Source organism: Amblyraja radiata, chromosome 11, assembly GCF_010909765.2.
Source record: "Amblyraja radiata isolate CabotCenter1 chromosome 11, sAmbRad1.1.pri, whole genome shotgun sequence".
In the NCBI taxonomy this organism is placed as follows: domain Eukaryota; kingdom Metazoa; phylum Chordata; class Chondrichthyes; order Rajiformes; family Rajidae; genus Amblyraja; species Amblyraja radiata.
This window is the reverse complement of record NC_045966.1, coordinates 63,600,202-63,613,115: the sequence shown is the minus strand read 5'-3', so window position 1 is coordinate 63,613,115 and position 12,914 is coordinate 63,600,202. Positions and strand designations below refer to the sequence as shown.

The 12,914-nt window shown below is 43.4% G+C and overlaps 1 protein-coding gene across 3 annotated transcripts in view; it reads right to left on the bottom strand.

The window, feature by feature from the left end:
* Nucleotides 1-12,914, bottom strand: part of larp1 (La ribonucleoprotein 1, translational regulator) — a 147,561-nt gene that overhangs the window by 102,094 nt on the left and 32,553 nt on the right. Inside the window, exon 1 of one of the 3 annotated variants that reach the window (XM_033030028.1) lies at nt 3,303-3,366. The exons of the other annotated variants lie outside the window; for them this stretch is intronic. Coding sequence (XP_032885919.1) covers nt 3,303-3,351 — 49 coding nt within the window. The 5' untranslated portion in view covers nt 3,352-3,366. Of the gene's footprint in view, nt 1-3,302; nt 3,367-12,914 lie in introns of those variants that run through there. 3 annotated transcript variants of the gene reach the window in all.

Here is a 12,914-nt window from a genome sequence, read left to right as displayed (position 1 = left end):
TGGCTTCCGTCTGGCCACTCTACCAAGCGTCATGTCTGGAGAAAACCAGGCACCACTCATCATGCTTGTTCTCAGCTCGGGTGGGAAAAATGATAATATAAATAGGCTTCACGTGACTTCCAGGTAACGTAGCCATGCACGTGATGTTTTGACATTTGAAACAGTGCAGGTTTCAGGCTCAGGAAGTGCCATCAAAAAACCTTGGTGAGTAACTGCATATACAGTAAACCATCGTTTCAATGGACCGCTTTACAGGGGATTTCAGTTCTAACGGATGGATCTGCCCATCCAGCACCGCGCTCACATGGTGCACTAGCGAGCCCTTCTTCACCCACCACACGGTTCAGTTGCCGCAGCTGTTGTTGCTGCTCACACTGTAGGCCCTGGGGAGAGAACTTTCTTCAGACCAGCGCCACTGACAGAACACGCTCTGTCACTGTGGGACTCCCTCCCCTCTCACCAGCTGTCGCTTCTCTTCCATTGGACGTCGCTTTGTGCGCTCCCCATTCCCTCTCCCTTCACCCTGCCCACTCCACCACTGCATTCTTCACTTTCCCCCCCCCCCCGGAGTCGCCGGCATACTCCACCTTGGAAGATGTCGGCGACGAAGCGGACCAAGCAACCGCTGACAGCTGGTGAAAGGGGAGGGAGCCCCACGGTGACGTGTCCTGTCGGTGTTGGCGGCCTGAAGAACGCTCTGTTGCCAGGGGCTACAACATGAGCTGCAACAGCCTTATCACCGGAATCAGCGCCTAGTTTTAAAGTGGAACAACACAGTGCTGGAGTAAGTCAGCAGACTGAATCAGTCTGACATGGAGTCCCCATGTCACCTATCCACATTCTCCAGAGATGCTGCCTGACCCAATGAGTCACTCCAGTACTTTGTGTCCTTTTGTGTATTAACCATCATCTGCAGTTCTTTGTTTCAAATACATATAATGATAATACCTTACTTAGCTATAGTGTTTAATCAGCAATAACGGACACCAGTCTCCCCTCTGTGGTCCGATATAATGACGGTTTACTGTATTGGTAGATGGTAAGACCAAATCTCCCACCACTTCACTTGGCTCAGTTAATAGCATTAATATACAGAGGGATCTTGGGATCCAAGCCCATAGGTCCCTGAAAGTGGAAACACAAGTAGATAATGGTATGATTGCCTTCATAGGTTGGGGGTTTGAGTACAAGCTGTTTTGTAAAACTTTGGTATGGCCGCATTTGGAATATTATGTGCAGTTTTACAAGTCCCATAACAAGAAGTATGTGGGAACTGTAAAACAGTGCAGAAGAAGTTTACCAGGATGCTGCTGGATTAGATAGTATTAGCTATTAGGAGAGGTTAGACAAACTTGTTGAGGTGTTGGAGGTTGAAGAGAGACCACGTGGAAGTATATAAAATGATGTGGTATATATAGGGTAGATAGTCAGAACCTTTTCCCCCCAGAGAGGAAATGTCAGCAACTAGAGGGTCTGGCTTCAAGGCCTGAGGGTTAAAGTTTAAAGGAAATGTGCGGGATGAGTTTTTGTTGACACAGAGAGTGGTGGAACATGCTGCCAGAGGTGCTGGTGAATGCACATCATGAGAAGATTTTATATAGGCATGTTGACATGCAGGGAACGGAGGGATATAGATTAGTTTAATATTCGGCAGAGACATTGTAAGCCATTGGGCGCTGTAAAATTTTATGTTCTATTTTCAAATTCCACCATCTCAGCGTTGAATTGCTTGCCACAGCCTACCCTCACACCTAGCACCCACTACATGTTGCCTCAGTGGTTCCCTGTACACCATGCTATGTGGGGATGAGATCACCTCAACTGTTTAATTACAGACTTTTCAGCAGAAAACCCAACTAGGTACCTGGTGCAGTACTGGAGATGGCAGAGTATACCGGGCACAGTAATGCTATCAATAATACAGCTTCATGCATATTATCCTAATGGTACCTTTTAATATTGATCCCATTATTACTTATTGCTGGAAATGCATCCCAAGCACTACGCGAGTAACTAATGCATGGCGGTAGAGATAGTAAATGTTGAGGTTCCAGATCAGCAGCCAGCTTTGTTCTAAATGGTGCTGGATCTTGAAGCTGCTGGATCTACATGCATTCAGCAAATGGAGAGTATTCTAGTAAACATATGATATATTTTATGAATAGTGCAAATATATTGAAATCAGGAGAGTTGCTCACCCCAGAACAAAAAGACTGCAACCTACTCTTGTAGATATAACTTGTGTTTCGGTGAGGCAAAATGTCTGGTTAATGGTGACTCAGTGTATGATGAGTAGCTATGCTATGGTCAATGAATGTTAGAGGTAGACAATCATCACCTGGTCCAGTACTTGTACAAACAAACTACTTGTTGCCACATTTAAAAACAATCAAGCATGGATATTGTCAGGTCTTGCAAATGGGCAAGGAGAACTCCAATAAGTAAAGAATTGTCAATGGAACAAGCACTGCGAAATGAATGGCAAATGTTCTAACTTCTATTATTTAAAAAAAACTGTTTTAATTTGTAAATGCCAAAGTGAAAGGCAAGATCGACCACTGAATGCAGTGAAATTGAGATTGTTTCGTAGTCATAAGATACTGCAATCAGTGGGGTTCTAACTGTAAAAGGCAGTGAATCAAGCTACTTCAAGTAAACTCATAACTGGATAAAAATGGTCAAAAATTCTTATGCTGTTGCACGAGCAAGGTCATGAGGTAAAGATTCAAGGTCGCATGAGTTTCAAACGAATTAATGGTGCCCTCACAGGAGTGTGTAGCTTCCTGCACGTACAGGGCAAGTGTCAGCTACATAGCTCAGTATGCATGGTTGTACATTCCCTGCACACAGGCTGGTCATCAGCACTCAATGCAAACAAGCCTGTCTTCCAGGATCTATAAATCGAGATTGGTCAAATATTTAAACAAATAAATGATTTAAATAAAAATCATGCAGACTATATGTACAGAAACAAAATATTCATTCTGACCAGTGAAACTCAACATAAATACATAAAGCATGACAGCAAAATCCAGCCAATGTTACCATGTTAAATTTCCTACCAGTACAAAGTAATCTGTGCCCACAATCATCTGATAGGATCTTTGGAACAGTACATTTTAAGGAACTTTCCACAGTCAGCTTTCACCTCTGGTGTGCTTGAAACTTTGACATTTCGGCAAGAGAGCCGAGTGTGTAAATATACAACAGAAATGACAATGCAGACATTTCTATATAAAATCAGATTTAAAAAAACCCCATTTCATACGTGCAACACACTAACTACTTATAAATGTGCTTACCAGTCATGTTAACACGATCAACATCAGCAGGGTTAGTGAAACACGACATAATGAGCAGGCTGCACACCAAGCTCTGCACTGTAGGCAAATATGATAGTGTCACATGATCGGTACTTGGGAGTTGCAGGGTTATTTTTGTAGCAGACAAGGTTATTCCCGATCTTGTACATTTAACACTTCAAGTTTCATTTAAGTCTTGGTGAATGTTACAATCAGAGCTGCAAATGTTACGTAGCTCAACGTAATGTTCAAATTCTATATGACATCATCCTGCAAGACTTCAAGTATATAGCACAGAAAGTGCCACATTTATACAAGCACTTGACCTACGGCTGTCTAAGATTTGCCAAGATGTTTAACTAGATGCTCCTCAAACAAACCTAGCTTCATCTCACCCTCATGTAATACACTCCTAATTCCAAGCACCGTCAGGGTGCAAAAAATTCTTCAGATTCTTTTAAGACCGTGAAACTATGCTCTAAAGGGGAAAAGGTTCTCATCTACCACATCAACATCCTCATAATTCTGTATAATTTACTCAGGGACAGTCAACTTGGCTTTGTCCACAGCAGAGCGTACAGTACAAATTTGATTACGTGTTTTGGGGAGGTGATCGATAAAGGTAGGTAATAGATTTTATCTATATGGAATTTAGTGAAAGTATTTGATAAAGTCCCTCATGAATGTCTGAACCAGAATTTTAAAATGCGTGGGATCCACGGTGACCTAGAACTAGCTTACTCAAAGACAGAAGATTGTGGTGGACTGGACTATTCTGACTGGAGGTCTGCAGTGATCTGTGCTGGGACCTCTGATGTTTATAAACAACTTGGACATAAATGTAAATATGTTGGTTGGTGAGATGTAGATGGGTTGGTTAGGTTTGCAAATTATACCAAAATTGGTGGAGATGCGGACTGTGGAAGGCAGTCAAAATATACAATGGGATATAGATCAGCTACAGAAATGTCGGAGAAATGGAAGAGGTAGTTTAATCTGAGTATGGGAGGTTGAATGTAAGGGGAAAATATACAATTAATGGTAAGACCCTTAACAGTATTGATTACCGAGGGATCGTGGGATCCAACTGAAAGTGGGAGACCAAGTAGATAGAATGGTAAAGAAGGTGCATGATTGACTTACCATCGTCAGCCAGAGCACCGAGTGAGAGTCAGGAGATCATGTTGCAGCTTTATAGGGCTTTCATTAGACAGCATTTGGAGTATCATGTGCAGTTCTGGTCAGCCCATTACAGAAAGGAGGCTGTGGAGTGGGGGTAGAAGAGGTTTACCAGAATGCTATCTGGATTAGGAGGCATTAGCTATAAGGAGAGTTTGGATGAACTTGAATTTTCTCTGGTTCATCGGAGGTTGGGGGAGACATGATAAAAGTATATAAGATTATGAGAGGCCGTTGATAAGGTGCAACACGTGAGGCTGCTAAAAATATGAGAGGCCATTGTATTAGAGGTAAGGTACTAGCATGGATATAAGTTATGATTGTGTGGTGGAGTAGACGCATTCGCCAAATGGCCTAATCCTGCTCCTTTGACTTACGAAGTTATAATAGAAAGAGAATAAAAATCAGAACTATTTTTTCCAGGGTGGAAATGTTAATACTAGAGGGCATGGCTTTAATGTAAGAGGGGAAAATTTAAAGATGTTTGGGACAAAAATGTTTTAATTTTTAGAGAGGGTGGTGGGTGCCTGGTACTAGTTAGGTGGTGGAGGCAGATATGACAATGGCATTTAAGAGGCCTTTAGATAGGCACATGGATCTGGAGGGATAAGGATCATGTGTAGGCAGAGGAGATGAGTTTCACCTGACATCATGTTTGGCATATATATTGTGGGTCAAAGGGTCTGTCCCCCTGGTGTTGTTTGTCCTCAACCATGAAACTCCTCAGTCTCCTGAACTCCAAGTAAAATAAATCCATCCTATCCAATCATTCCATACTGAAAGGCCACGTTCCAAGCAACACCCAGGTAAATCTCCTCACACAAAACTCATTAGTTAAGTCCTTGAATTAATTTCAAGAAACAGAAGTCTTGAATGAAACACTAAATGTTAATGCACAATGCATTGACATGTATTCTGAATTGGACATTTGGGACAAGCACATTTATGGACAAATAATAGCCTATATGGAATGGATTATGGTCATGAGCCACATGAATGACATGTACAAAGTCAGCTCAATTCAGTCACAGCTTCAAACTGCCATTGTACAATTCACATCTTTGACAAAGAGAAAAGTGGAAATTGGACCCACAACCATCTCAAATCAGCAAACCACACTGGGATCTAGCCATAGAGCAATAGATACAACATGGAAACAAGCCATTCAGCCCACTACGATGACCATCATTTTACGGTCCAACTGTAGCCCATTTCATTCCCATCACATTCCCAAGGACACAGACAAACAGTGCAGGGTTCCTCTCTGGTCATTCCCCTCAGTAACAGGCATAACTCTATACAAAAAAAACCTTTGTTAACCTTCTTTAAACTTATCCCTCTTACCATAACCTGGAAAAAAAAGACCATCTATCCTTTCTTTAATGCAATGACTAGAACCACACAATATAGTGGCCTAACCAAAGTTTAAAACAGCTCCAACGTTGCTTCCCAACATATACCCCCAACTGATGTAGGCAATGATGCCTTATACCTACTCCATCTACTTGCCACTTTCAGGGAACTATAGATGTGTACACCAAGATCCAACTGCACATACGTGCTCCTGTCCTGCCATTTACTGTATACTGTCCTCTTACATTTGACTTGCTAAAATGCAATACCTCACACTTGTCTGGATTAAACTCCATCTGCTATTGCTCCACCATATTTCCAGGTGATGTATATCTTGCTGTATCCTTTGACAATTTTTTTCACTATCTGTAACTCTGCTAATTTGTGTGTCATCTGCAAACTCATTAAGCAGCCCATCTACATTTTCATCCAAATCATTTAGATAAGTAACGGAAGTCCCATCACTGATCCCAGTGGAACATCACTTCCAGTCACGTTTCTGTAGGAAAGTGAAAGTGAAGGAAACACTTCACCACCTCTATCCTGACTTCTATGGCCACGCCAATTTTACATCAAATCACCAGTGATTCCTTGATCTTCTGGATCACCCTACTATGAGGAACCTTGTCAAACCTTGACGTCACTAGTCCTTGCAGACAAAATACACTGTCGGACTCGTATCAACTCATCAAAAAACCCAATCACATTTGTAAGACTTGCATAGACGTAAAATGCTGGGGTAACTCAGTGTGTCATCTCTGGAGAAAATGGATAGGTGACGTTCCGGGTCAGCACCCTTCCTCGGGGTGTGGGGGGTGGGGTGCTGGTGCAGGAGAAAGGGGGACAACAACGAGAAGCAAGAAAAGACAAAGACAAATCATGGTCAGCAACAGATGACCTCAAGCAGGGGGGATCCCCGATAGGCCGATTGTTGGCTAGGGCTGGTGTGATACATTGTTGCAAACTGGAACTGGTTAACCAACTTTTTGTGATGGGGTGGGGGGGGGGGGGGGGGGGAAGAGAGGGGAGTGATTGCAGGGGTTACATAAAATTAGAGAATTAAACATTCATACTGCTGGGTTGTAAGCTACCTGCGCAAAATATGAGGTGCTGTTCCTCCAATGTGTGTGTAGCCTCACTCTAGCAATGGAGGTGGCCCAGGACAGAGAGGTCAGTATGGACATGGGAAAGGGACTTTAAATGGCTAGCAACCAGGAGATCTAGTAGGCCTTGATGGACCAAGCACAAGTGTTCAATGAAACGGTCACCGAGTCAACGCTTTGTCTTGCCTGGTCAGACTTGGAGGCTGGTGGATACTAGCTCATTGGATGCATTTAAAGAGGTAGATGCTTTTCTTTACAAGATCAAGGATTCAGGGCCATAGGAACTGGCATCCAAGAAGAGTTTAAGCCTGGAGCAGGTTAGCCACGATCCTACTGAATGGAAGTGAAGGATCGACAAATGGTCTGATACTTGAAAGGTTTCTCTTAACTTTCTTTTTCCACAGATGCAGCTTGAACTGCTGAGATTTTCCAGTACATTGTTTTAATTTCAAATCTCTAGCATCTACATTTTGATTTACATTAACATTTCCCTTGATGTTTTGGGAATTGCAATCAAGCAATTAACGAGAGAGCATTGCGCAGAGTACATACAGTGCACTCTTTTGTCATAGTTCTTGAGTGGTGTCAGAACTGCAGTCATTAGTTATAGGATGACGATCCTCTAGAGGTGCAGGAAGAGTTTATGTTGCGCGTGATTTGGCTCATTGTGTCAATGTGGCCGTTTGCTAGTTCGTACTTTTATCACATCTTTGATCAGCATTCACGGCAGCAAATCAGCTTACAGAAGGTGAACTTGGGTTGTTATCAGGATTGCCAAGGCCAAACAAACATTGAACTGATGGAAACAGCTCTGCATCACAACAAGAAAATGAATTCAAAAGGCCATTAACTCATGGCATGAAGTATTGGAGACATTAAATCAACCCTGCATTCTTCCCAGTCCTCTCCAACTCGTGTTCTCAGGGGAGAGGAATTTAAACATTAAGGACATAGATTCAAGGATTAGATTAGATTAGATTATTCCTTTAATAATCCTTTTCAGGAAATTACAGTGCCACGACAGCTTCAAGACAAACATAACACCACGCTTTCATACATAACAAGTTAAAATACGTTAAAATACAAGTTAAAATACAATTAATTTAAAAAAAGTGCAGTTATTTATGCTCATTATAAAGTCTTATAGCAGCTGGTAAACAGGACTTCCTGTATCTCTCCGTTTTGCACATTGGTGCAATCAGCCTCTGGCTGAAGATGCTGCTCTTGATCACCTTCAGGGCATGGAGTGGGTGAGTGGGGTTTGTCATTATGGAACCTAGTTTATTTAGAGTTCTGGCCTCTGCCACCTGCTGGACCGTTCGTTGCTCAGCCCCGACCACTGAGCCGGCCTTCCTGATTAGTTTGTCCAATCTGTTTTTATCCGCTATACGGGCGCCATCTCCCCAACAGGCCACAGCAAAGAACAGAGCACTGGCCACCACTGAATGGTAGACACTGCACAGTAGGGGTTGGCAGATATTAAAAGACCTCAGCCTCCTTAAAAAATACAGTCGGCTTTGTCCCCTCCTGTACACCGCCTCCATATGACACTTCCAGTTCAGCTCACTGTCAAGCTGCACCCCAAGGTACCTGTGATTAGCAACCACCTCCACCTCAGTGCCCTTAATGGTGATCGGCGTTGCTTGAGTCCTCCTCCTCCCCCTCCTAAAGTCCACCACTATCTCCTTTGTTTTTTTGGTGTTGAGATGGAGATTATTGTGTGCGCTCCACTCCACAAAGTTACTTATAATGTCTCTGTATTCCTCCTCATTGCCCCCTTTAATGAGGCCGACAACAGCTGTATCATCCGAAAACTTCTGCAAAAAGCAGCTGTTGGTGTTCCATTGGAGATCCGCTGTGTAGATGGTAAACAGGAACGGAGCCAGCACAGTTCCTTGTGGAGCCCCTGTGCTGCTCAAGATGGTGCCCGAGACACTGTTCTGTAGGCGCACGTACTGTGGTCTGAGGGAAAGGTAATCCAAACACCACAGTACCAGTGATGGATCCACTTTCATCTTCTCCATCTTCTCCCCTAGCAGTCGGGGCTGAATAGTGTTGAAGGCGCTTGAAAAGTCAAAAAAAGTAATCCTTACAGATGCATCAGTAGTGTCCAAATGTGTGTACACCCTCTGCAGCATGTAAATGAGGGCATCATCGACACTGATGTTAGGCTGATATGCAAACTGTAAAGGATCCATGTGATTTGACACACTAGTCCTGATGTAGGAAAGGACAAGTCTCTCAAATGTCTTCATTATGTGAGAAGTGAGCGCTACTGGTCTGTAGTCATTGTAGAGAGTGGGATGGGTCTTCTTTGGAACAGGTACCAGGCAAGATGTTTTCCACAGCCTTGGAACCCTCTGTAGACGTAAGCTCAGGTTGAACAGGTGTGTTAAAATACCACACAGCTCTGAAGAGCAAGTCTTCAGTAGCCTTGGGCTGGTGTCATCAGGCCCCACTGCCTTCCCTGGCTTCAGTCTGTCCAGCATCACCTTGACCTGAGCAGTATAAAGAGTCATGGGTGGAGCTGCCGGTGGAGTGGGAGGTGGAAAGAGGGGACTCCGTACAGGTGACATCTCAGGAGTGATGGAGAGAGGGATGGGAGGTGGAGAGGAAGCAGCAATGGTCAGCAGACCAGGTGGGGGAGGCTGGGGTGGTGTGGAGCCGTCGAATCTGTTGAAGAATCTATTCAGATCATCAGCCAGACCCTGTTCACCATCAGGCAGTGTACCACCGTTCTGCTTCATGCCCGTGATCTTTCGCATTCCAGCCCATACCTGCTTCACACCATCTTGCTGCAGCTGTCGTTCTAATTTGAACCTATAGGCTTCTTTCCCCTCCTTAATCCTCACCTTCAGTTCCTTTTGAAGTTCTTTGATTTTATTCCTGTCGCCCTCCCTGAAAGCCTTTTTCTTCTCATTTAGTAAGGCCTTCAGGCTGCTGGTAATCCAGGGTTTGTTATTGGGGTAGCAACGAATTACCCTGGGTGGCATGAGTAAGGGGAACGATTTAAAGGGGACCTGGGAGACAATTTTTTGTAAAGAGTGTGGGCATTCGAACAAGCTGCAAGAAACAGTGATACATATAGCTGGGTACAAATACAATGTTTAAAATGCATTTAGACAATTGAGACTTGTAAAATTCCAACCAAGGCATTTACCAGGATAGAAACTTTTCCTTTCCAAGTAAATGCCTTGATCGGAAATGCCTTTTCCTATGAAGTAGTTTACCTGGATAGGAAGGGTTTGGAGGGATATGGATCAACCCAAGTAGATGGGACAAGCTCAGGGAGACAACTTGGTTGGCATGAATGAGTTGGGGCAAAGGGCCGGCTTCTGTTCTTTATAACTAATTCTATGATTCTAGTTTCTAGTCAGAAAAGCTATGGGGAGGTTAGAAATCCAGGGAAATTTAGTGCAGGAAGTGGTGATGAGACAGACTGATTCCTTAGACTGGCAGCTTGCTGAAAGAATAAGTCAACAAGCAGATTGGTCCAGCAGGAGGTTTTTGCACATGAAGCAAAGGTGGGCCCCACTTCTAACATGATGTGTTTGTTTCACACCCGTGTACACAAACAACACAAGTAAGCTTAATCAGAATTATAAAAATAAAACTTAGTCCTTCTGGAAGAAAGGCAGTCAACTTACATGGTCCACTTAAATGATTTTTTTACAATTTGGAGATAAAATATGTGCTTTGTAATTCAAGACCCATGTGGATCTCTGTTGATTCCACCAAGGAAACAGACGTATTGCAAGGGTATCTCTATTTCATATTCTGAGAGGTTTCAATTATTTGCACTCCACTGTGGAGGAAGGTCATTAGCATCATTGGTGCCTGCATGGGTGTGAAATCTTCATATTTTTCAAGTACAATTTTCAAGGGCTGATTAGGATGATAACCATGGTCAGCATGGTTTTGTATGTGGGAGGTAATGTCTCAGAAATCTGATTGAATTTTTTGAAGACGTGACCAAAAAGGTCGATGGGAGCAGAGCTGTAGATGTTGTATACATGGATTTCAGTAAGGCATTTGACAAGGTTCGCATGGCAGGCTGCTCTGGGAGGTGAGATTGCATGGGATCAGAGGAGAGATAAGTGAATGGATAGCAAATTGGCACCATGGAAGGAAGCAGAGGTTGATGGTGGAAGGTTGCTTCTCGGACTGGAGGCCTGTGACTAGTGGTGTGCCTCAGGATTCGGTGCTGGGCCCGTTATGGTTTGTCATCTACATCAATGATTTGGATGAGAACATACAAGGCAAGATTAGCAAGTTTGCTGATGGTACAAAAGTGAGTGGTTTTGCAGATAGTGAAGATGGTTGGGAAATATTGCAGCGGGATTTGGATCGATTGACCAGGCGGGCGGAGGAATGGTTGATGGAATTTAATACAGAGAAGTGTGAGGTGTTGCATTTTGTGATGTCGAACAAGGGAAGGACCTACACAGCGAATGGTAGGTCTCTGGGGAGTGTTGTAGAGCAGAGGGATCTAGGAGTGCAGGTGCATGGTTCCTTGAAAGTTGAGTCAGAGGTAGATAAGGTGGGCAAAAAAGGCTTTTGGCACATTGGCCTTCATCAGTCACAGTATAGAGGTTGGGAGGTCATATTGCAGTTGTATAAGACACTGGTGAGACCGCATTTGGAATATTGTGTTCAGTTCTGGGCACCATGTTATAGGAAAGATATTGTCATGCTTGAAAGGGTTCAGAGAAGGTTTACGAGCATGTTGCCAGGACTAGAGGGTGTGAGCTATAGGGAGAGGTTGAGTAGGCTGGGTCTCTATTCCTTGGAGCGCAGGAGGATGATGGGAGATCTTATAGAGGTATACAAAATCATGAGGGGAATAGATCGGGTAGACGCACAGAGTCTCTTGCACAAAATAGGGGAATCTAGGACCTGAGGACATAGGTTCAAGGTGAAGGGGAAAAGATTTAATAGGAATCTGAGGGGTAGCCTTTTTACACAAAGGGTGGTGGGTGTATGGAACAAGCTGCCAGATGAGGTAGTTGAGGCTGGTTCAAAGCACATCTTGGGTCAAATTCAACACCCCATTTGTGATATGACTGGCTCAGCCTCAGGCAGCTGCAAGCAAAATGCCACATGCCCTGTAAGGATTACAACTAGAAGTTGTCATCATATAACATTCAACATCACATAAGCATCTTTTATTTGGGTGAAATCAAAATGTGCATTTACAAACGCAAAAGCCGAGAAACTTTGAATCCAACCCCTACCTTCTGACAATAACAGTGGTACAGTGCTCTGTACATTTGCTCTACAGGATCTCACCCACCCGTTTATAGAGATGGGTTTTCCTCCATTATTATGTAGTCAACCAGCTCCACGGCAGTATGTTCTATAACTGCTGAAGAAACGGAGTTTTAACCTGTTAATGAAGTCTGCCATTGAAACTGCTGCTACCCTGCTGTTATTGAAGACTCCTGTCCAACATTAGAGGACATAGCTTCAGGGCGAGAGGTGTAAAGTTTCAAAAAGATGTTTATGGACTTTTCCCCCAGTGTGATAGATGCTGGAACACACTGCAAAGCAGTGGGATGATGGAAGCAGATACAATAGTAATGTAAAATACAGTAGGAAAGCAAGTGTCATTGGTTAAATAATCAGGACGAATCTCCACACCCACATTATCTTAGTCCTAAGACACCCAGGGATTTCACAAAAGGAAAGGCACAGTAACTGATTTCAAGTCAAGTCAAGTATTATTTGTCACATGCACTTAAAGTGCAGTGAAATGAGCATTGCAAGCCACAAACACAATGCAATCATGTTGTGTCATCTTTCGTACAAAGCATGCAGAATCTCTGGCACTGACTGCTAAAGCTGTACCAACGGAAGACTACACTTTTGAGGCTTTCACGCAGCACATCTGACTAAAAGCTCTCGTGTAAAATGGAAAGATTTTTGAATAGCTAATAAATGGAAACAGGAATACAGCATGAGAGTCAAGCTACAAATT